This window comes from Trypanosoma brucei, chromosome 8, assembly GCF_000210295.1.
Source record: "Trypanosoma brucei gambiense DAL972 chromosome 8, complete sequence".
Taxonomy (NCBI): domain Eukaryota; phylum Euglenozoa; class Kinetoplastea; order Trypanosomatida; family Trypanosomatidae; genus Trypanosoma; species Trypanosoma brucei.
In genome coordinates this window covers 1,516,960-1,540,095 of record NC_026741.1, presented here as the reverse complement: position 1 = coordinate 1,540,095, position 23,136 = coordinate 1,516,960, and the positions used below count along the sequence as shown (strand labels likewise).

General features: G+C 47.5%; 12 protein-coding genes across 12 annotated transcripts; all 12 read right to left on the bottom strand.

Moving 5' to 3' along the window:
• Positions 1-53: 53 nt before the first annotated feature.
• Positions 54-2,513, bottom strand: TbgDal_VIII5980 (TFIIH basal transcription factor complex helicase subunit, putative; the record flags this gene model as incomplete). The annotated part of the gene is made up of 1 exon (XM_011777634.1): positions 54-2,513. The coding sequence occupies one exon, from the start codon at positions 2,511-2,513 to the stop codon at positions 54-56; it is 2,460 nt and encodes an 819-aa protein (XP_011775936.1).
• Positions 2,514-2,779: 266 nt separating this feature from the next.
• Positions 2,780-5,008, bottom strand: TbgDal_VIII5970 (cullin, putative; the record flags this gene model as incomplete). The annotated part of the gene is made up of 1 exon (XM_011777633.1): positions 2,780-5,008. One exon carries the CDS (start codon positions 5,006-5,008, stop codon positions 2,780-2,782), a length of 2,229 nt encoding a protein of 742 aa, XP_011775935.1.
• Positions 5,009-6,106: 1,098 nt separating this feature from the next.
• On the bottom strand, positions 6,107-6,604 carry TbgDal_VIII5960 (hypothetical protein, conserved; the record flags this gene model as incomplete). The annotated part of the gene is made up of 1 exon (XM_011777632.1): positions 6,107-6,604. One exon carries the CDS (start codon positions 6,602-6,604, stop codon positions 6,107-6,109), a length of 498 nt encoding a protein of 165 aa, XP_011775934.1.
• Positions 6,605-6,960: 356 nt separating this feature from the next.
• TbgDal_VIII5950 (protein kinase, putative) lies at positions 6,961-8,016 on the bottom strand (the record flags this gene model as incomplete). The annotated part of the gene is made up of 1 exon (XM_011777631.1): positions 6,961-8,016. One exon carries the CDS (start codon positions 8,014-8,016, stop codon positions 6,961-6,963), a length of 1,056 nt encoding a protein of 351 aa, XP_011775933.1.
• A 1,628-nt stretch (positions 8,017-9,644) lies between these two features.
• Positions 9,645-11,063, bottom strand: TbgDal_VIII5940 (hypothetical protein, conserved; the record flags this gene model as incomplete). Its single annotated transcript, XM_011777630.1, has 1 exon — positions 9,645-11,063. The coding sequence occupies one exon, from the start codon at positions 11,061-11,063 to the stop codon at positions 9,645-9,647; it is 1,419 nt and encodes a 472-aa protein (XP_011775932.1).
• A 2,725-nt stretch (positions 11,064-13,788) lies between these two features.
• Positions 13,789-14,304, bottom strand: TbgDal_VIII5930 (T. brucei spp.-specific protein; the record flags this gene model as incomplete). The annotated part of the gene is made up of 1 exon (XM_011777629.1): positions 13,789-14,304. One exon carries the CDS (start codon positions 14,302-14,304, stop codon positions 13,789-13,791), a length of 516 nt encoding a protein of 171 aa, XP_011775931.1.
• A 1,070-nt stretch (positions 14,305-15,374) lies between these two features.
• Positions 15,375-16,184, bottom strand: TbgDal_VIII5920 (T. brucei spp.-specific protein; the record flags this gene model as incomplete). Its single annotated transcript, XM_011777628.1, has 1 exon — positions 15,375-16,184. The coding sequence occupies one exon, from the start codon at positions 16,182-16,184 to the stop codon at positions 15,375-15,377; it is 810 nt and encodes a 269-aa protein (XP_011775930.1).
• Positions 16,185-16,731: 547 nt separating this feature from the next.
• TbgDal_VIII5910 (T. brucei spp.-specific protein) lies at positions 16,732-17,646 on the bottom strand (the record flags this gene model as incomplete). The annotated part of the gene is made up of 1 exon (XM_011777627.1): positions 16,732-17,646. The coding sequence occupies one exon, from the start codon at positions 17,644-17,646 to the stop codon at positions 16,732-16,734; it is 915 nt and encodes a 304-aa protein (XP_011775929.1).
• A 541-nt stretch (positions 17,647-18,187) lies between these two features.
• TbgDal_VIII5900 (hypothetical protein, conserved) lies at positions 18,188-18,715 on the bottom strand (the record flags this gene model as incomplete). The annotated part of the gene is made up of 1 exon (XM_011777626.1): positions 18,188-18,715. One exon carries the CDS (start codon positions 18,713-18,715, stop codon positions 18,188-18,190), a length of 528 nt encoding a protein of 175 aa, XP_011775928.1.
• A 135-nt stretch (positions 18,716-18,850) lies between these two features.
• On the bottom strand, positions 18,851-19,525 carry TbgDal_VIII5890 (hypothetical protein, conserved; the record flags this gene model as incomplete). The annotated part of the gene is made up of 1 exon (XM_011777625.1): positions 18,851-19,525. The coding sequence occupies one exon, from the start codon at positions 19,523-19,525 to the stop codon at positions 18,851-18,853; it is 675 nt and encodes a 224-aa protein (XP_011775927.1).
• Positions 19,526-20,879: 1,354 nt separating this feature from the next.
• On the bottom strand, positions 20,880-21,398 carry TbgDal_VIII5880 (eukaryotic translation initiation factor 1A,putative; the record flags this gene model as incomplete). Its single annotated transcript, XM_011777624.1, has 1 exon — positions 20,880-21,398. The coding sequence occupies one exon, from the start codon at positions 21,396-21,398 to the stop codon at positions 20,880-20,882; it is 519 nt and encodes a 172-aa protein (XP_011775926.1).
• A 1,287-nt stretch (positions 21,399-22,685) lies between these two features.
• TbgDal_VIII5870 (hypothetical protein, conserved) lies at positions 22,686-23,060 on the bottom strand (the record flags this gene model as incomplete). The annotated part of the gene is made up of 1 exon (XM_011777623.1): positions 22,686-23,060. The coding sequence occupies one exon, from the start codon at positions 23,058-23,060 to the stop codon at positions 22,686-22,688; it is 375 nt and encodes a 124-aa protein (XP_011775925.1).
• Positions 23,061-23,136: the final 76 nt, after the last annotated feature.

Sequence of the window (23,136 nt, the reverse complement as noted above, 5' to 3'; positions counted from 1 at the left end):
ACTCCTTCACTCCCGCAACACAGACAGAAGACGATAGGAAGAAATAGATCAGATCACTCTCGGGACCGTTTTCTGTAGTCAGGCTCTCTCACCGGGCGAATGATCTCTTCTGCCGGAGGAGGCACTGTAGTGGTTGCTCGGCTCTCATCCACAGTCTTCCGACTCACCGAACTTTTTGACGGTTTAAGGAAGCCCTTACGAGCGAGGGTCTCTACAGAAAATAAGGTGGTGCCAAGGTCCCGTTTGTACTCCCAAGGTTGGGCCATTTCTTTGAAGAAACCCCTGGCAACTGCGACCGCCGCGTCGACACTAAGATTTGTGTTCTCCTTCAGACACTGTTGAATCCATATTGGCAATTTCTTGCGTTTGTCGTTCAAAGCAAATCGCCGATCAACGAGTAACATCATACCGTAGTCTGTCTTATTACGCAGCACACGCCCAATGCATTGTGACGCCTGCCTCATGGCGTCGAAATTACGATACTCACTGCCAGGGATACCTAAGCAAATCTCCATCCAGTGTATCCGCTGTCGCAACGGCTCATCGATTGGGGGAAGAAAGGGAACACCAAACATCACGACCGCTCGCCCATAGTGACTGTCAAAGTCAATTCCCTCAGCAATCTTCCCTCGTGCAATAGACATAAAGATTGCCCCGCGTCCGATATCACATGCCCGCCGATAGCTTTCCAGTGCTGTCGCCGTGTCGTCAACAGATTGCGTTTCAACAAATATGAGTTTGTGCCGCGAGAGTTCCTTCAAAAACCCGGATCGGTGCCACCCAAGAAGCACCTCGCTCATGTACTGATAACCAGTGAAGAAACAAACAATACCGTCTGGTACTGTTTTGGCCAGACCGCGTAAGAGGTCCTCGTAGGCAGCCGATACAGTTGCCTGAGCCTCCGGATTCTTACGAACGACGAAACTGCTTGTTACCTCTTCTGCGGTAATGTTAACACTCTCACTGCTCCTCGTCACCACCACAGGGGCAATGCACTTCCTACTCAAAGTCATCTGGAATGACTTTGCGATCACAGGTGAGAAACCAAGCATCTTTGGATAAATGTCCAGTGGAGAAAGAGTACCGGACGTTAGTATCACACTCCTGTATTTGGCGAATACTTCCCGCAACGCTAGAGAAGCATCCACACAAACTAAACGAATAACGGGGTCCGGGATGCTGGGCCTTGTTGGATCACTCGCCTCACATACAACAACAAACCCAGGTTTCTCGTACCGATCGTCGGTATAGTGGGTGGAAAGTGTCATGAACATCTGCGCAATTAACGAGACATTGTGAAAACTGTGAGCGCTCGTTATCTGGAGAGTATTCAGTAGCACCTTCAGACGCTCTGTTAGGTATCTCAGATGGCGAACATCTACAGAACACTCCTCCTTCACTTTTGTTAAAAAGGTAAGTGGATCGGCAACATATGTCCGGGATATCCGGCACACTACACGATGAGTGAAATCAACTAGTCGCTGCATAAACGCCAAGAAGTGATTTGCTTGGCGTAGACTCCCTGGAATCGCCTCCTCAGCAATATCTTGAGGTATGTTTAGGGCTTGGACAGACACGCCGGCGGTGGACTCTCCGGAGCGTGCTAGTTCGGCCATCGCCAGGCCATTCACAAGCCTGTCATACTCTTCCTGTAATTTTTGCCGATTTGTAGCCTTCATACGATCGACAGCCTCATTAAGCTTCTTCACATTATCTTTGGCCTGAAACGCATCATCTTTTGTGACAATAAGGGACATTGCCTCAATGCAAACATCATCCACGTTGTGCGCCTCGTCCATCACAACAATGGTATTCTCATCCATATACTCTTTCGTCACCTCGGCCACGATCGGGTCTACAATGTAGAGGAACGAGTGAATCACAATATCCGCAACCTTTAGCGCCTTCCTAGCCAAGTAATAAGGGCACACATGATTCTCTTCGCCCAGTCGCTTCAGGTCGCTCAGGGAATACGCCCCCGGGCGGAGATCAAAGCCTTGATTTTCAAGGGTGTCAAAGTACACACAACGCTGGTCAGTCTGCCACGGCGCAGTAAGGCTGCGGCACCCGGCATCCACATCATCTAAATGTCTCCTAGAAACAACACTAGGTTCGATGCAAAGGTTCTTCTTTGCGGTTAGGCAAACCCCGCGCAGTGGCCGGCTCCCTACTTCCTCAGTTTCCCATAAACCCAGAATTTTTCGAAGTTCGCTCGCAGTTTTGTCCACCTCTCCGACAGTTCGGGTGCAATAGACAACCTTTCGCTTCTCGTCCGCGTGGTGGTGCAGATAAGCTATCAGTAACGACAACAGTGTAGTCGTTTTACCAGTTCCTGAGGGCATCTCAAGAACCATATGCCCCCCCTGATCTAAACCTTTCTTGAGCTCCGTCATATATTCCAGTTGCTCAGGGTATATGTATTCGTAGGGGAACAACACCGGCACGTCTTCAATGAACAACTTCATTCCGGCTGGCGAAGTGCAGTGTTTAGTAACAGCAACGACAACGATCATTGTAGAAGAGGGGGGGGAAAAGGAAGGGAAAGGAGATGTAAGCCGCCGAATGGTTGGGAGGGTGCACCAGTAGCGCAACGACAAATGAGTTAATCACACACACGGACAATTATGTATTTTGACTCTTCGCCCGTAAAACAAATGTGAGGTGTCCGTGTTTATGACCGTCCCCCTTCGTTCCACAACATCTCGCACCACACGTGAGCTCTTCCGCCTGTCATTTAAATATATGTCTCGAAGGAACTGTGCAATGACTCTGGCGTACATCAGGCGGCATACCTGTACAACCCGGGTGTGTTCGCATCACGTTCGATAAACTCCTTACGAATTAGTTCCTCTATTCGTTGCTTAACCAACTTAGGATCGGCGGAAAACGTTGGAAGCAGTCTTTCCTTACATTCCTCCACGAGCATCGAATGCTCAAGGACGCGACGGCTCTTCATAATGCGAACCAAGCAGGCGTCTATAGCGGGCTTCCTGTCCTCCTCGACCTCCCGTGCAACCTCTTCACTCTGGGCAGCAACAATATTTTGGTCCCTCCCCATTGCTATCTTCATCTTCTTTAGTTTACTAGTAAAATTATCGTTCACGATGAATATGTCATGCAAGGAAACAGTTGGAAAGTTCGACTCCCTAATCAGGATGGATGCCTTCACCAAGGAGAGTAGCACAGGCTTCGCATCGTCGAATGTCATTCCAAAGCGCCCTACCACATCGTCGACCGTTAGTTGGTTGGCGCCGTTAAATGCTAAAAGCACCCAACACTGCAAGCCGGGCATAACCAGCGTCTTTGGGCCCTTCTTGAACGCAGCATGTACATCTCCACTGCTGTTAGAATAGGACCAGGTGAGCACACGCCCCCTAGTGCCTTGAAGGTAGGCCGCCTCGAAGGAATGTAAAGCCTCGGAAATGATAGGGGGAGGTGTGAAATTTTCACTGTGGATCCGTGGTGGCCAAATCCCTTTCTTGAGCACCAACGCATCGAAGGCGAAGGGAAGCTTCACGCCCATCGCCTCCAGCTTATCTGCAGCCCTAAATCCCTCAGCAACGTCCACGTCGTGAAGCATTCCCTCAAGATAGCACGTGCTAGACACACCACAGCAATGACTAATCCGATGCGCAAATGAGCGCTCAATATTGTCATCAAACTTCTTTTTCGGGGACAATATCCTCTGGGCGAGCAAATCACGCGAATGTGCAAGGAAAGTGTCACGGTCGGTCACATACGAAAGGGCAGTAATAACCCTATCCAACTCCTCCTCCTGTGAAGAGGAGCACCCGCTTCCTTGAATAATGGAGTCAGCATAGTGCGCCAGTAGCTCGCTCATAGGCACAAAACGCTTCACTGTCTCCGTTAGGCGAACACCATCAGCGTACACCCGCTCTATGCCCTCCTTCACAGCCTTTAGCATTGTTGTGTCACCGTCAAAACATTCTGATGACAACGTCAGGAACTCATCCTGAAGTTTCATTATGTCTACAACGCACGATTTGAAGTCGATATCTCTCTCCTTATTATCATACTGTCTAAGTTTCTCGCTGCCTTCGGCGGTTATCCCATCCCTCGTCAAGTCTGCTAGACACGCAAGTGCCTTTTGACGTCTAGACAACAAGTTGTAGTAGAGTTTGAGAAGGTTCTTCTCACGGCTCTTTAGCTTGGCGATGAAACCGTCTTTTGACTTCAGTAATTTGTCCAGCACAACGCTAGAATCCAACAATACCTCCTCCACCTGAACCATAACGGCACGCTTATCCTCCGGGGGGAAATAATAGGAACATCTCACATCTTCGTCGTTGTATGCTCCTTCAATTTGCCGCAGGAGTTCCGTGTGGGAGCTTGATTCGCCCCACTCCGCCACTAGCGCAACATAGTAGTCCTTTGTCAGTTCCAGGTACTGCTTCAAAAACTGTTCATTGTATATTTCCTGGCGTTGCTCAACGGTTACTGAAGAAAGCAATTCTATAGCCTCACGAACGTCCTCACGGTTTACACCCTCGCCTTTTCGTTCAGCAGTAAGCAGTTCATGGGTCACCCGAACTACCGTTGGCACATACTTCTTCAATACTTGCTCATGAAATATCCTCAAAGCAACCTGCCGAAGGGGAGGCTTAGAGAAGTTGACGATATAAAACCTTGAGAGATATGCGAAAGCATTCACGTTCCACTTCATCATTACTTTGTAGCGCTCCCACACCTTTAGGATCCTGGCGAATAACTCCATTTCTGAGGGGGCGGATAAGTTGGAGTGTTTTAATAAGTAACGGGTAAGCATCTCCTGAAAGTCTACGTACAGGAGCTCCTCCGCACCTGAACCCATCGGGTCACGGGGGTCATCATAACCTGTAATCCTCGTGGCAGCATTGTATACAGTGCTGTAGTGATTCATACGCTTACTGATAGTTGTGTCAGACCTGAACTCGTTGTCGGTCAATTCGCCGATCGCCTCAAAATCGGCTTTCATACGCCGTATGGCCTCAAGGTCTTCCTCAAGCATAGCAGAAAGCCCTCCGTTTAAAAAAGCAAAGAAAAGCACTGATGCGTAGAAAAGAAGGTGATCCGGAGCAAGCAATAAGAGCAAATTCTGGGGGAAAATTAGTATTGAGAATGCATAAAACCCAGCAAGACGTTCGGCGACGACAAACCACCAAAATCTAATCAGCAACTAACTAGCATCGTCGTTGCACTGAATACAGAGTTACATCAATACCTAGTAAGCACCTCGAGTAAAATATCCGTTTTCTACGACTCACTAAACTGTTGCATGTTCAGCGCTCCTATTTTTTGTGCAACTTCAATCTCGAGTGTCACAGGCAACCTTCCTCCTTCAGCCCACTATACCATAGCCCCACAAAAAGGATCCGGGAAGTTATAGGACCAATCCAACAATACTAAATGAATAGCACACAAACCGTCAGAACCAGCACGCATCCGTACTGCAAACAAATTACCCCCATGTAAAACATACTGCCAGTAACCAGACCCGCTACGGAAGTATAAGTTCATGCCACCAGTCCATCACCCAACGAGTGCCAGCTGCCATTTGGCCGTTCACCTGAAAATTGGATCACGGTGACTGGTCATTTCACTTAACACTCAGGCCTCATGCGGTACGTCTACGGAGATCACTCACTTTCCCCCCCGGCCTTTCCACACACTTCTCCTTCCCACATTGCCAAGGCATCACCCCACCACAGCCACACGAAAACAAGTTGTGTCTTCCTCTTTAGCGTCTTATTTCACACCCAGTCTCTCAAATCATAAATCCACAGATTTTAAAGTAGCACACTGAAGCGGACGAGCTACTTGTAACTACCTCGGTTTACGACTCCCCAAGCTATCCATTAACAGCAGTAACACTCCAGAAAGGAACTGGCATCCAGTGATGCCTCGAAGCTACCACAGCTGTTGTTTATGTTGTATATTCCGCGATGCGGCTGGGAATAGCGAACCGACGGAGTAAACGTCAGCAATATAGTCGTGAGTGTTTTACGTTAAAACGTGAATATGTCAACCGGGCAAAAGGATGAAGACCACTTCGCCAAAGAATTGACTTGACACAAGGGCGCTTGTCGTCAAATGTATTTCAAATAAACTACTGGGTCGAATCTCCAGATTTTGTTTCCATCATTATCGTATCGAACTCTCTCTCCATGTCAGCAATACGGGAATAAAGGGTCTCGCACTCTGCCTTAACCTGAGCAATAGCCTCTTCAAACTCAGTCTTCGTCTTCTTTAGTTCTTCGACAAGTTTCAACTTCTCTTCTGCCAAGCGATTGAGTGTGGCATCCATCCTAGTAGCAATTTCAATCTTAAACTTTTCGTCGTTCTTGTACTGACGCGTAAAATCAGTCAAAATATCAAGTCTATCCTCAGTTGCTGCGTTTGCGTCACCCTCACACTTTTCAAAGGTAGACAAGAGATCATCGCGCGATCGCTTAAGCATCGCAATTTCCTCCAAACGATCCGCATGAACGGCCTCCAGTGCTGCCAACCGCAACTTGGCTCTCACAATTTCATCATTTATTTGCTGATCCTCCTCCGCAAAATCGTTTTCTGTCTTTGTAACTTTTCTGTTATCCTTTGGGGGCATGCCACTACATCGAAACAAAACACAATGCAGAGGAAGGTAAGTACAGACCGCTACATATAACAGTAATAAAATATTTAAGGAAAAAAGGTACAATACAAAAAAGATATTACGAGTAACTCTAGAATTATATATATATATATATATATATATGCATATATATGGGGTAAGCACTTATAGCTACATAAATCTTGAACCGTGAGGGCAACAAGGCGGAAATTCAAAAGAAGTTGCAAAGAGCGAACACGGGGGAAATTGAGCTTTGCGATGGTACCTAACACTTTTTTTGACCACTAATGTTAAACCATCAGATATAAGATAGCATGAACCTCACATATCGTTACAGAATAGAAAATGAATCAGGATACTGTGGTGAACCATCTTCCTGCGTCAGAAGCGCTTACACCCTCCGCTACCTGAATCAACGGATGCTGTAGCAATTCCCTCGCTGACGGCCGAGAGGCGGCAGGGAGAAGACAGTGGTTTACAAAATCAATAAGCTGAGCACTATGTTCGCGACCGGTCGATTTCCAGTCAATTGACGCGGTTCGCGTAGCAATAGCCTGGAGTAGATCAAAAATATTGTTCTTCAGGGACGTAAAGGGGTATACCCCCAGTGCGCACTCCGCTATCGTCAGTCCTACACTCCATATGTCGCTGCTAAAGGAATATAATTCCCCATTAATCCTTTCAGGGCTCATATATATAACTGAACCTTGTGCAGACATCGTCCCCTCACCCCCATCGGAGAGCTTCTTTGCCACACCGAAATCTGCTATCTTAACTTCACCGTAGGAGTTCGCCAGAACATTCACAGGCTTGATGTCACGATGTATCATTTTCAGTGAATGAAGGTGCTCAACACCGTAAAGCAGCTCTCTAGCGACGTAGGCTAACATTTCTTCCGTAAAATGATTGGACCGCCGTTTCAAGATGTCTGCCATGCTTCCAGCGTCCATGTATTCTAGCACAATGTAAAGCCTTCCTTCTCGAAAATACGCCTCATATGACGTAACAACATTCCTGTGTCTCACGGCCCTAACCTGTCTCAACTCGGATTCGAGGGCTTCACGCATATTATCAGTGTCACCATCGAGGTGGATATATTTCAGAGCATACGTTTTACCTGTCGGACGGTGGCGCACAAGTTTCACCTTACCCTGCGATCCCTTACCTAAAACATGACGCGTCTGAAGATCCTCAAATTTTATTTTGTCAACTTCAACACATGGATCAAGCTTGACATCGGCAGCTTCAGATGTGGCGGGTGAAGCTGACGCGATGCCGCTCGCCTTCACGCGCACTTCAGCCCCACCATCGCCTTTCACAACTAGTGTTAAAGTGTCCGTTATCGATACTGCCTTCTCAGAAGGTGTTAAGCAAAGACTCTCCAACTTGGGTCGTTTGGGTGGCATGTGTGGCCACAGATCTTTCTCTGAAAAGAACAATACTAAACCACCAGTTAAAGGTAAGTCCAAAGGAGAAGGGAATACAATACAAAAACAGCATTAATATGGGTATGATTTCACAAATAGGTGGGAATAAGCGACACATGTCGTTAGAACAAATGTGGAAACACCTAATTGCAGGAAGAAAAGCGCTGGTGAAAATCCGTCAAATACCAACAAGAGAAACGGCAACCCATGCTGCTTGTATCCGCTGCGAAGTGTGGTGACTCCAACTTCATGCCGAAACAACAAGTGAAAATATTTCAACGGTATATCTACAGACCAAATACACATATCGAAAAAGAACTTTGCAGAAAAATGAAAGGAAACAAAAAGGGTAAGGGGGTTCCCCCAACGTCCCATTCCATATTCGTAATACATACATCACCTACTTAGCCTAAACCTGCTCACCGCATTCAACAATACCTTTGATGCCAACAAACGGTACTGTAAAACCGACGCATACACGAGCACGAGGAGAATGCACACTCTTCCCCGACGAAATCTACATATCTCAACCGAAAGTTCAAGCAAACACAAGGGGTGCACAAAACATCCTGTACCGGGGAAAATGTGGTACCCTGAAAACACAACATTGGACTCCCACCACACATTTTTCTTTTAAAAAAGTAATTGCTCCCCATGCACACATGCACCCCTCTGACATAAAAATAAAAAAAATATCAGAGAATCCTCCCCAGTTTATTTCACCTTCATGAGTCAGAAAACAGAGCCTAAGAATACACAACGACACTGTTCACATGCTTCCTTCAACCCCACATCGTGTCTTTGATCCCATAGCAGAGACTGAACAAAGAAAGCAATTGAACGTGTACTTTCGATGGTCCACTATGCATGAAAATATTCTGCATCCCGATGCTCTCCTCCGCCGTTATACTTCAGTTTCTGAGAAGCACTACGGACAAGAAAAACAGGTACAAATAAAAAAAACGGTAAAGCAGAGCCACCCTTTTCTTCCGCATCGTCACATTTTACGCATGGTCGCTATTCTCATTTTCCGGAACACAAGTGTAAAACGGAAGACAGTGGAACTCAAACAAATAAGACGCCCAAACGGAGCGGTCTTGTTCTCACTGTATTCCCGACCGAAGGACTCTAACAAAAACCACCAAAGAAAAGAGAAATAGGAAATGAAGCGCCGTCACAACTTAGCACACCCTTGAACGGGTATCAACGCTAGAACGTACAACAGTTTTGTTCTTTCCTTGTAAAGACGAAAGGTTCTAAGTTCTTGACGATCCAAATAACGACATCAAAAGCCACCACTTCCATATGTAAATAATTTTTTTTTACAACTGGCACTCCACTACAGTAAAGGCGTAACCTAACACATCACTAACGATGATAATACCAGTAGCAGCGGATGCACAGATGCATTGCTCCGAGCCCTCACATGATCACAAGGAATCTTACCAATGAAGAAGCCCTCTTTTTTTTTAAAAAAAGAAAATCGCTCAGATCACAATTGAAGCTTTCCAACGAACATTCTGTCAAACAATAGCAGTTACATATTAAAACAGCAAGTTAAAAGGATGCTTCACCACTGCATAGTAAAAAAAAAGAGGAAAAGTCGCTCAGCTACCTCCGTGAGGGGAAGGGATCGCCTTACCGAGCTCCCAGACTATTTTGGCAGCTGTCTCTAGTTCTTTCCGATCGAACAAATCACCGCTTTGTCGGCAAATGACGAAAACGTAGCGAGGCACCTCAGAGTCCGGGGTTTGGAGGGGAAGCATAATCAGCGATTCATTGAGTGATGAAGATGAATCAAGTGAGGTACAGAAATTTCCGAAATCACTGCCACGGAGTTCTTCCACACACAGAAGACAATAATCATCAAGGGAGTCGGGAAAGGGCCTGTAAAGTTTCTCAGACGCAAAAATCAACGACGTCTCATCACCAACTTCCCAGCCCAACATATTTGATACGCTACCCTCAATAGCCGCTTCTCCCCAAATGCCATTCTGGCAAACACATGTTGACTTCATCAGCTCTTTGTCAACACTTAAAACACAGCAAACGTCACCAGCTGCTGTTAACATGGAACACCCACTGCTGATCATCTCTGTTATGTTTTCTCCTTCGGGTATTCGAGAATCATTGCACTCTCCAACAGGCTTGACTTCGTCGATCAAAGAATTTTCAGCTAATCTCGGAGCATCGGTGATGGTCGCCGTCTGCTCTAGGGATACCTCCTGCGCCTGGTTCTCATGCGAAGCTCGTTGTTTTGACTTTTCCCTGGTTGCCCTTGCTCTTGCACGACGTTCCTCTTCGCGTCGTTTCCGCTCAATCAGTTTGGCTTGATCCATTGCCTCCTTTCTCAACCGCTCAGCCTCTTCAAGTTCCCTCTGGCGCATTTCTTCAAGTCTTTTCTGCTCTTCGATTGCGCGCAATCTCTCTTCCTCTAGTCTTCGACGCTCTTCTTCCTCCCGCCGTAGTCTATCGGCCAACCTCATAGAATGATATAGATTGTCATATTCTCCCATTATAAGCAACCCCTCAAACAAACCCTCTTCACCAATACAAGAAATAACTCTCAAAAAATTCTCCGCTGTAGAGACAACACTTCTCTCTAGATTGAACTTCAGTTGCTGAAAGTCGTCAAAGTCAACGAACAGGTTATGACGGCAAGGTATCCTACTAGAGTGCAGCCGCTCCTCATGCGCCATTAGATGTTCAACCATTTTATTTGACTGCTGCTTCCTTTGCCTCAATTTTTCCTCCCTTCTGGCAATTTCCTTCTCACCTTCGGCTTCTGCTCTATCAAGTACCTCGCGTTGTCGGACCCTAACTTCTTCTTCTTCTTCCCATGTTCGCGTGATCCACTTGACACGTTCTCTCTCTAGCTCATCAAGTCGGCCTTTCCGCGTGGCATAGGAACGCCAAGACTCATTCAGAAGCACCTGTCGATCATATACAGCTTCACCGTAACTCAACTCCTCTATCGTATTCGCAGTCAGCCTGTAAACATACTCAAACGGCCTTGCTTTGTCCATTTCTAAGTGCACTGGAAAACACAGTGAAGAGGCTAGGAAGAAATGGCAGGTACAACGTAAAAATTATCTTTTTTTTTTTTAGCACGTGACCGGGTACCATCACATTTCGTTACCGGAGCCTGTTTCGCATGCAACAGCTCACTAAAAGATAAATGAACAAACAGTCGGAGTGTTATTTGCGTAGAAAATAAAACAAAAACTAGAAACGCACCCCGCAACGAGCTGCCTCTTTCACTTCGTATTTCCCACCTTCCACCGCAGTTCTCGGTGACGAAAAAAAAAAATCAAAGTTATAGAAGTTAAAGAAAAAAATCGATAGTAGAGAGGGACTCCATACGATATATTCTTTTTTACTGCTCTAACACTCCCATGTAAAACGAAGCCTCCCTGATTATGGGACTGCGGTTGTTACAGTACGCCGATTGCCCCGTAAAGAGAAATACCTTCTCTTCAGCACACCTTATTCATAGCTATGGAAAGGGAGGAACACCAAACAAAGAGTCAGGAAATATTCAAACGATGACAACATATGCGTAAAGACCGTTCGTCAACATCCACAGTCGTACCGTACAACGTCCCTTAGTACCCACACCCACACCACGCATTCCGAACAAAAAAAAATAAAAGAAATACACACTTTTTTCCTGATATTCCACATCGTGTATGCCGAAGAAAAAACAAAAAAGTAAATTTAAGAAGATAACGGCAATGGCGTTTCAACTCGGTGGGAAGAGCTGCTGTGTGAAATGTCATTTTCTTCTCGTTCATACCTTAAAGAGTAGTAACGTTCCACCCTGGGATCACACCGTGTTTGGGGTTTAGCTCTTATGTCAGCTATTAAGATGTAACTACGCTGCTGCTCCGTAGCTTCCGTAGCATTTAAGTGGAAATACCGGGAGAAACCACAGATACAAACCATACATTTTCATAAGACCGATAAGTTTTTAATGCACATCGGGGGGTTTTCCAGATTACTCAAGTAAATCCCTTCCGTGGATGCATTGCTTCCTCCTCATTGGTGATGCACCCGCGAGACCACCGCGGAGGCTCAAGACTAATTCTTTTCATTCGCTTTCTTGTGAGTTCGTCAGGTATATGCATATCTCGTGTGGGATGCTTGCAGCTTCCGCATCACCAAGACCACCCACCAGATCACTGACATTAACCTCACGTACTCCCCTTCCCCCGATCTTCCCGACACACATCTACGTGCCTCCCAATGGAGAAAAAAGTTTAACACTTCTATCTCTAAAACTTCACCCATGACATTTCAAATCCAGTGGTAGCGATGCGGTTCGTCCCCTACAAATTTTGAATCAGAAACACGGCGCACTGAATTCACTATACACCAGTGCAAAAACTGTGCACATCAGCGACATCGATCGCGAATATTCGCCTTTCCCCGCGACCGTGTGGCAGGCCGCGGAGGTAAGTTTTCATTTGTCCATACTGAAGAAACGCAGAGGCTAAGTACCAAATGCATACACACACCCAACACAATCGACGCATGTACTCACGTTTGTTTGAATCACCGGAGTTTCCAAAGCCAAGACACACAGCGGAATATTACGTAAATATATACTCGCTGGGTCAGCAACTTTTTCCGACGGCACGTAAAACATTGCATGTGCAAACCTTATCAAAAAAGAGCCTCACCGAGGCAAACGGCGGCCCTTGAACACATTCAGCTACAGCACGCAGGGATTTATTTGAAAAACAACGCCGCTGCGTAGTCAGAAGACTCGTTGCGTTAACGGTTGAAAGTCATCACCAGTAAGTTTAACTTAATAAGTTCATTGAGGCCGCAGAGGCACGAAAGTCGAGAGCGTTGAATCACTAAATTTAGTGTGGCATCTGCTGGTGTCTGTCACGGGTTGAGAAAAATAACTGAAAGGTGTTGGGGGTTGCTATTTGAAATAGTACGGCACAGAACCCCTCCCCTTCTCTTCTCAACAACCGCAACCCCCATTTCATTGGTCCTCTTTTTCCCCTTAAAGAAAAAAAGAGAGCAAAAAGGATGGGGCGCGGCTGCAGGCTACCTACTTCACGACCACATTCCCGCCCGCACCTCCTCATATAAACCGGTCTCCCTCGGGTGCAGAAACGCACCCCGTATTACGGCTGCACCACGTCTACAAAGTGGGACGGGCTGACTCCGCCATGCGATCGCCGCCCCAATGCACCCTTCCAGGAGCAAAGAACGTAGCTCCAAGTACGATCCAACCGCCACAACAAAGCACATCACGGAGCGCGGGTGCCACGCGATGACTCCCCCCTCTTTTTTGATGGAAGCGACATCAAGCCCCCTCCTCTTGCATTTCCGCCCCGGCCCGCCCTTCTGCCCCATATGGTCAGAGTCTCATTGGAGACGTGGGCTGGAACGGGGTCTTGGGAAGAAATGGAGAAGGATACATGTCACATCATCGAATTTCGATGGTTGGAGGGCTCGACGTGTTTGCGCGATTTTGCGCGCTTGGGAAGCGAGCGCGACACACGCCGGGCAGTCCGCGGCGTTGAAGGTGCTGTGGGGACCGAGCACCTGAGCTCTGGCGGGCGAGCGGAGAGGTTCGCTTGGAAGGAGGTGCCGCACGGTGCCAATGCCGTGTTGTCCGCAAAGCGTCTTCCTAACGCCTCGCGACCCTTTTTCTTCCCTGCGGACTTTTTTGAAGCACTGGTGGCCCTCAAGAGGGCTGCAGCGCCCTCCCCCTCGCTGCGCGGCAACCTTCTACGAATCCACATGCGCAGGGAGGTCTGGGGAATTTTTAAAATGCCAATATGTTGTGTTTGTAGGGGGGAAATGTTTTGGTTTTGGGCCTCTGTGCCACATGCCTTTGAATGGCTTTGGGGAAGAAATATCCGACAACGGTGTTATGCCATCACCGTCGCTCGACTGAAACGAACCCCTCGGTGGCGGTTTCTTCCTGTGGTGCCGCCGACGGCGCACTTCGACGGCGCGACGGTGATGGCGTAACACCGTTGTCGGAACTTCCCCGGGTCGTCGATCGCTTGTGATGGTGCTTTTGTATGAAATCAGCGGTTTCGTAAATATCGGCGAGGGAGGGGCTGGCTTGCCCCTGCGGACCGCGGTGTGGTGATGCGGAAGCCTTAAAGCATTGACCTTTCGCACAAAAAAGGAGCTCCGGGCGTTCGGTTCCCCATCCCTGGCGGTGCGTCGAAGCGAACAGCGTACGGGGGCGTGATCGAGAGAATGGTAAGACACAGGCTTGGTTTGGAACCACATGGCGGAGGCAGTACGTATGGGAATGGCGAAGGGGTGGAACGCGCCGCTACGAAAAAAAAAGTGCCCGAGCTGCCCAGAAAAATCTTCGGCGGTTGTATTTCGCGGGGTCTTTGCGGCCCCCGAGAAGCCTTAAGACCCTTCGAACCCGGAGAGGGGATGAAATCACTCGCCTACTACGAGGGAAGGCGTTACACTTTTCAAAAGAAATGCGATCGTTTCGGGACAACTTGTGTTTGGTCAGTGCGGTATGGAAAGGAATGAAGGACAAAATATCAGGCAAGGGAAACCTTTTCCCATAGCCGAAAGCGGTCTTCACCGTGGACGATTTTTCGGACGTCACGGGGCAGAAACGCCATGGGGAATACATCGGTTTCAATGTGGGATTGGAGTTCAACACGCAGAGAACCAATCCTCTCAATGGCGTTCGGTCTGCGCCAAAGAGGACGCAGCGCGCTCGGTCGGAGGAAATTGCTCTTTTTCGACCCGCAGTGGCGCCGCCCAGGGACGCGGGTGACCCCGTAGAACAACCCTCCTCCCCCTCAGCCACCGCTATGTCGAATACACATTGTGCTGTTGCCATAACGAAGGGGCAGAAACAGGGAAGCAATATCAAGCAATGATTGGCCAACGGGTTGGCCGCCTCTGCCAATACCCGCGACCAGGGCAGAGAGGGTCCGCGATCCGGCGGTATGTCCCTAGTCTAACTTGACCTTCCCTCGACAAAGGGCGACCATAAGTCAAATGACTCGGGCGCAGGAAGAGCTCTAAAAGAATGCTTTGAAGCCATTCGCCCGTACACCGCCCGATATCGACGTTACGCGAGCACGTCGGGCCGAAGAGATGTGTGAGGCGGGGCCGGATATAACGGGAAACGCGAAGGGGTGGGATGGGACGGAAAAGGAAGGGGGAACCGCGGGGACCTCACCGGTGGGTATTTGTTGGGGCGTCGGAAACCCTTGGGGAGACACCAAATGACAATGTGACCCAACCCCCGCGCGGTTTCTCGTTTTCGGCATGGAATGGAAGAGGCGGCAGGGGGAGAAAGCACCGAGACCGACAAGGCGAGCGGATCAAGGAAAACCAGCCTGCGGTGGAGGGGGTGGGGTGAACGCACGCGGATGTGTGCCCCGCTTTGCCCGCCCTCTCGGATGGGGCCGAAGGCAGCGTCGTGCAAGTTTCGTTATTCGCAAGGACGCGCGAATAACGAAACGGGATCCAACCATAGTGATGCCATCGGAGAAGGAGCTCCTGAACCCAAACGGAAACGGGCGGCGCCTATCATTAGTGCTAGCGAGCAGTGGGAACTGTAGCGACGGTGGCGCGAACCAAGGCCCACGCCAGGACTCTGCCGAATCCATAATTTCTGTCTGTGTGTTTGCGTGTGCGTGTGTGTGGGTGGGTGGGTGACGGGCTCGCGCCAGATATAACTTCGTATCGGCTTGGGGTCTCAGGCGGTGCTGCGTGCCGCCGACTCCGCTGAGCAGGATAAGGGAGCTCAGGTTGCCGAAACAACCCACGACACCCCGGAAAGAAAGCTGTTGGGGTGACGCCGTATTTGCACCGCAACATCGTCCCACACAAAGCCCCCAAGTGGACCGATGCGCCTGGACAAGAAGACGGGAGGAAGGCATCAAAGAAAACCATTGAAAGGAAAGGGGGAGGACTTGGTGATTGGATGTGTGTAGCGTCTCATCTGAATCGGAACTGCCAAATATGTGTGAGGAGGGGGGCGGCGGGCGATGATATAAATGAAATGGTCGAAGGCGGTTTGTCGTGCGGCAGCCCCGGAGAACCGTCAGTGGGAGGCAGCAATGCTGATATGGAGAACGCAGGCGAACATGACCATAACTGCCCGGCCGGCGAGGCCAAATGCACCGCATACGGTAGGGGATAAAGTGCAAACGCTGATGCCCAAGGAATTATCACCAGCACAACCTTTCCGCAGCGATTGGCCATTTGATACCTCGGTGTGGAGATCCGTCTATGAATGCAGAAAAAGCAGGAGAAGAAACCGGAGAAGAAAGTTCAAGGAGAGGAAAGCCTGAAGCGAGAACGACTCATAAGAGACTCGTGTTTTTTTTTTTTAAAAAAAAAAGTGACTTATTTAGAGCACGCATCTGACGACGATAGCAGAACGAAACTGCGTCCACCTCCGTTGTTGTACCATTATCAAAATGCTATGCTCTCAGGAAAGGGAGCCAAGGGAGGAGAGAAAAAAAAAACAAAAAGCACCGATGACAAACATAACCAGCGGCAGCTATAACGATGATATGCGCAGTTCTCGCGCACATTGCCACTCTCCCGTGGATATTTCAGATCCTCTTTCAGATAAACTGAAAGCAGAAAGACGACCAAAAACAACAAGAAACGTATATATGAAGGGCCTTTTTTTCCCCCCGCGACACACAATTGCGTTATGCGCCTCCTTCAGGCGGTTTCCTCTGACTCTAATCCCAGTGTTGTGAAACAAACCACCACAAACAACATAAACCCCAACCTCCAGACAAGGTTACATTCGTTCGATGATTTGTTTCCCCCCGCAGCCAACGCCTCTGCGTCCCGTGCTGCGTCCCGTACTTTCTTTGCCTTCACGCGAGCCTCATTTTCGGCTGCGTCAAGCCGTTCTTTCGCCTCAGTGGCATTATTCAGTAACCCCTCAGTCTCCAAGAAAGCATTTACTACTTCTGGGTAGCAATTTTTAAAAATTTTATCGGCTTCGAATTCAGATGCCGAAATTACCGTCGTTGTATTTTTGGAAAGAAGCAGATCGACTTCCTTCAAGCAATTATTCGCGAGCTGGCCCTCCTCTGGATCTGCTCCACCTGTGGTGGTTGCTTTTATATGTGACAAGGCAGTTGACAGTGAGGCATGAGCTCTTTCTTGTGTCACGTTCGCCTTTTGTTCCGCTGCTAAGGCATGCTTCACCGTTTTTTGTTTGAGCAGCCACACATTCTTCACGGCACCTCGAAGTTCCTCAAAAGCCGCATCCACACGAAGAAAAGCGGCATATGCGCGTTCTCCACCCCCTCGACCGCCGACGTTGTGTTGGGCTATGATTTGTGCGTTATCATTAGCATCCTGAAGGGTTTCCTCGCCACTTTGTTTCATGGCATCGGTTCTTGTCCACACCTCATTCGCAGCTGATGCAAGCGCTGAAGCTTTGCCGCTTAACGCAACCGCGCTTTTGCTGAGCTGAGACAACTTTAGCGCTTTGGTGCAGTTGCTCTTAACAACTTCCCTCCGGTGCTGACCTCCAGTGAGTTGCGAGGTTGCGACCATCGCATCCAGCGCCGACACGTATGTGAACACGAAGGCAGTGAGCGCGCAGGACACGGGAAGCATATTGCCCTCTGCACTACAACCAGAAGGGCCTCTGTAATTTATAAAAGATGATATCAGGAGGAAGTGAATGAACGGGGAGGCATGAGGAACAAGTTGAGGGCGAAAAACAATGACAACAGTCGTTTCACATTTAGTGTGGAGCTATTCTCCAACGAAGTGGCGAGTCGTCAAACGACTTCAAGCAACTGGCGTTAACGCGCGGCGTGAGGTATCAGGATGAATAAAGGATTCTTTCTTAGAAAATAAAAAATCTCGCCAGTAACGAAAGCGATGTAACTGGGAACAGAGCTGATGTGAGGCGGAAGCTGCACCACCCCCAATGCCGAGGGAGTTTTTTTTTAAAGATTTTTTTTTTTCCAGTACAGAGGTTGAAGTATAGAAACTTTCCACAGAGTCTCTGCTATTCGTGGCTGTACCAGTCGTTTCAACATAACTAACACCTTTAGCTCGGCAATAAGTTCATGTGCACGCGGATGAAAGGCCTTCCCAAAATTCCTCCAGCACCTCTACGCCATTTTGTGCTCACATCGCTGAGCGTGGACTAACAGGGGGAGAAGCGTTGGTATAAACGTCTAAGGTTCTCCGCAAGAACTGCACGGACAGGTGTCTTGAGGGATGAAAAGGGATTCATCAGATATCGCACACACAATCCGTAGGCTTCGCTAAGGAATAGTCGTGTCTCCTTGTCGGACTCGTGTTCTTTCATGAGCAGCAGTTTAATCGGCGCCAAGCCAACATATGCGGAAACGGAGTACTTTCCATCCAGCGGTTTGTCGATGGAGGGAAGAAAAAAGTCGCCTGTTTTCCACAAGGCATCGTCGAGAAGGTCCATTGAGGCATAAAGAGTCAGTTGGTGTGACATATTCACGCTATCGTTATCACTAAATTTTTCGCACTCAAACAATGTGGAATCATCAGGTCCGACAACCATCAACATCGTCGAGGGCTCTCTTCGTCGAAAGAAACGTCGTTTCCACCGAACGTGTGCAGGGAGGGGGTGGGGTTTAGTGATAAAAGGCGAAAGGGAAAGATGGAGGGGGGGGGGGGAAAAAAGAAAAACATCCAACATTAGCGGCGCTATCTACTTGAAACTCTCACGCCCAACCCCAGGAAAACAAATACTCAACGACCAGCACTCGGATGGAATTAAGAAAAAAAAACAAAAGAAAAGAACCAGAACATTGCATTGTTTCAAAACAACGATTTAACGGTGGTGCTTTTCTTTCTCTCCTTCTTGTGACAGGCTCCCTTCACACCTAGCTTTTTTTTTCGTTGGGGAAACCCCTTCGGGTACCTTGGCTTCGTCATCATATGCCGCGTGGCCATTGTGATCTTTTTCCTTAACATCGCTAATATCATTATCTTTACCGTTAATAACTGTTTTCTCCTCCACATCTTCGTGGTCCTCATCCCACGCGATGGTGGTCTCCTTTTTGAAGCATTGCGTCAGCTGTCGGCTCAACATCGCCGCATCCTCAAACACATCAGGCATTTCTCCTTCACAAAGTACAACCGCGTTGTAACCAATGTGCAGGAATTGTTTTCCCCTATAGGTAAAAGCGATTGTGAGTGCCGTGGGCCCTGTGGGATCCGGTATTTTCGCAACATCCGGAGGATCACTGTGTAACACTAATTCGTGCTTTCCAACAGTGGCGAGTGGGCCAACCTCAAATTCATCAAGCACTTGATCCACTGGAAAGTCCCATATTGGCTTCCACGTGAATTTTACATCTATCGAGTGCTTTGGTGGGCAGCCAAATACCTCGAGCACGACCTTCACGGCGATTGGGTCACTAAATGGCGCAGGGCACTTACCGAGCGCGGTTACACTATGTAATGATACTCGTGTAAATGCATCAGACTGACCGGCTGTGGTCATCACGTTGGCGAAACAGTACCGGTATTGTCTGTCACGTTATTATTATTATTATTATTTTTGATGCGCATTTGCATTGTCGTGAGAGCGCAACCAAAAAAAAAAAAAAGGAGAGCGTGGATACTCAGGTATGTAGACGAAATATTACACCAAATAGTTTGACGGTACTCACCAATTCCACCCACGGCAGTTAGCTGCTCTTGGGTAGGATGGGGAGGGAAAGCATGTGGACGACAAGTAACTAGGGCTGAACAAATAATTAATATATATATATATATATGTATGTTATGCGAGTACACACGCTGGCTCAGTAGTGCGTGACAGGTTAATAATATTTCAAAAACAAGCCTTAACGCTCCCATAACCCTAACCCTTCAAGGCCCTCATTGAGTGGAATGTCCGACTCCTATCTCCACGGGAAATGAAGGCACGTGCTACACTCATTCTTTTTGCGAAATATCATGTAGTTTCAATAGCGGTGATTAACAACTCAAAGTGAGTGACTGTGGCGACTTAGTATTTCCACTGTCTGTAAGATGGAATTGCCCAACAGAGCGTTGCGGTTCCCTGCGTGTTTGTGTACCAAAGACATTTGACATCATCATCAAAGACTTACGACCAACATAACAACGACACGAGAAGAACCAGCGTGGTTACATGAGGTAATACAATCATGCGCAGGAGAAAAACAAAAAAAAAACAAAAACAACGAAAGGTAATTAACAGGGGGAAGTTTGTGATAATGTACGTGAAAGGCAAGTGCTACCATCGATAGATGAATGTCACATACCAGCGCATCTCGACTTCATACACTTCTAACATGTAAACACAGAGGAGCACACATTATTATTATTATTATACTATTATTATTTTGCAGTATTTGGGGATACTTGATTAGCTACTTTTAACTACTGTCGTTGCTTAGTTACGGTCCACTTACTCTTCAAGCGTCTGATATCCACATGTATCGAATCTCATCCCCTCTCCTCCATTCGCACTTGCATCTTTTATTCCACACCTTCCCTTGTTTAATCTATTTTACGGTTAACAAAAAAACCTATGCTGAAAACTACCCACATATTGGAGTGGCGCCGAATGGCGAGGTTTGAAAGAAATATAAAAAAAAAGAGGGAGATGTGAGAAGCAGTTTGCTGAAGTGAAGTCGTATAGTGTGAGCAAGTAGAGAGAAGCTCAAAATATGCACTCTTGTATAGCGCGCCTAACTGATGGCACCGTCATCGCCCAAGAGAGAGAGAGGGAGCTCACAAATAGTCACATTTCTCTTTTCTTTTTTTTTTGTTGTTTTTATTACTTCTTTTTTTTCTTTTTCTTTTCTTCCCCTCCTTCCCCACGGTTGTCAGAGGTCGTCAAAGTTTGCCAGCGGGTCATCCAAGACGACCTTATGGCGGTCGATGACTTTGGCGTCGTCGTCGTCATCATCATCATCGTCGTCCTCGTCATTCTCAGCCACGAACACATAATCGGAGTGGGCGTTGTTGGCGTCGCGCTCGTCTGCTGAGCGGAAGTCACGAGGGATAATTTCCTTCTTAACAAGTTTTCGCACCTCCTGCGGCGTGTAACGGTGAATAACATCAACAACATCATTTTCGTTGAACTCCCGCTTCGAAACCAACACGACATCACCTTGACCAATCCAAACCTTGCGGACCATCGCCCCTCGAATGACACCAATAACTTTGCTACCGTCGGCTAACTGCAGCTCAAGTCGAAGATTACCGAGAGGTTTCTTCACCTGCGCATATTCCTCATTTTCATCAGGGTTAGCCAAAACGATCTCACGCTTTTGGTTTTGCATGATTCCCTTCGCGTTACCGGCTTTAAAGGACTTGCCGCCCTTTCCCATATTCTTGGGCATCTTGGCGGGATTATTTAGTAGTTGTGGGGATTAAAAGTTAAGCGTAAAAAAAAAGTGAGTTGGAACTCTTCCTTCCTTCCCTTTTGTGAAACAATAAATGTGAGTGGGACGCAAAAGAAACAAACGGAAGAGAAATGAATGAAATTGAGGGAGGTAAAAATAAAAAGGGGAAGGGCAACGTGACTGCACGAGCAAAAGGGTTATTGAACTTACCTGCACCGAACAGTTTGTCCCTCATTTTTTTTTCCAAAAAAAAGAGAAAAAGAAGAAAAAAAGAAAACCCAAACCGCATACAAACACATTTCTTTTGTTTCCGTGTTACAGATTTGGCGTAACAACTGGCGTCAAGTTAGGTATAAAAGAGACTAAAAAAAAAAGAAAAAAAAGACAACAGAAAAGCAAAATACATTTTATTCACGGTCCTTCCAACTGGCAACAATTGCGCCACGCGTGTGTTTATTATGCCAGTCATCCAAAATGTAAGAGAAAGATCCCCTCATGATACTTATTTATTTTGCACATAAACAGCGCCCTCCCCCCACACACACAAAAGAAAACAAAAAAAAACTCATGCACGTTGAAAGCACGGGAAGTTGCTCACCAGCGAGAATAAGATGATTACAAACGAACAAAAACGAAATATCTGTGTAAAACGCCTCAAGGAGACAACACGAAAACTGTTAACTAAAGGAGCGTGCAGCCGCATACAAGGGACGAAAAATTAAAAACAAAACGGAAGGCGAAGAGGAGAGGAGAGGAACAAAAGAAAAAGAAAAAGAAAAAAAAACATAACAACCAAAACAAAATCCAACAGCACATGGTCCAGCACCAAACCATCTTGAGGGCATATGCTGCTTCCATGGCATGTAATTACGCAGAGTATGTGTATGTTTGAGCGCAGAAGAACGAACTCGAGGCTTTTAAGCATGCCACAGCACTCGTCTTCCCGTCGTTTATTCTAAGGTAGATGATTACGTAATTTCTTTAGGTGGTACACCCTGGCCATTCCATAAGCCCCACATACTCCATATTTAAAAAGATTGCCACGTGAACGGCAGCAAAAAAAGAAAAAAGAAGAAAAAGAAGAAAGAACAAAACACCGACAAAAAGAAACTTGAAACACACCGGCGGCACCACACTCGCTTGCCCCAGAGGTGTATAGAGGAGCCGCTCCGGTCTTCCAAAAATAGTCAAAGTTGTGTAATAGTACTTCTGAGCATGACAATTTTCAATACATTAACGTAGGGGATCATTGACCCCCTTCTTCACCTACTAATTTCCACTACACTACACTCCACGCAGGTACGAGTGCTGCGCTTCCATATTGTTTGCCATAATCATTTGGCGTAAACCCTCATGTGACCATGGAAGAATGTTGAGAGTGGGTTGTGATAACGGTTGCAGCGGCAGCGCTGGTGGTCTGGCGTCCCATACGGGGGGTGATGGATCAGCGCGTGGTGATTCCATCGGCGGAATCTTTCGGGCCTCGTATTTCTCAGTTCCTTGCAACCCGGGAAGAATACCGATGTGTCTTCGGCGCCTATTCTGAGCCTCAAATGTAAAGTGCGTATCTGGAAGTGACCGCCAATTGTATTCACAGGTTTGCAGATTATATTGTGTAGGTTTTCCGCACACTTCCTCCTCCTTTTTCCATGGTGACATCGTTTTTCTTTATTTTCTCTTCGCTTTTGCCTTCGTTTCCTTCTTCGTATCAATAGCCGTTGGGTGCGTTTACCCA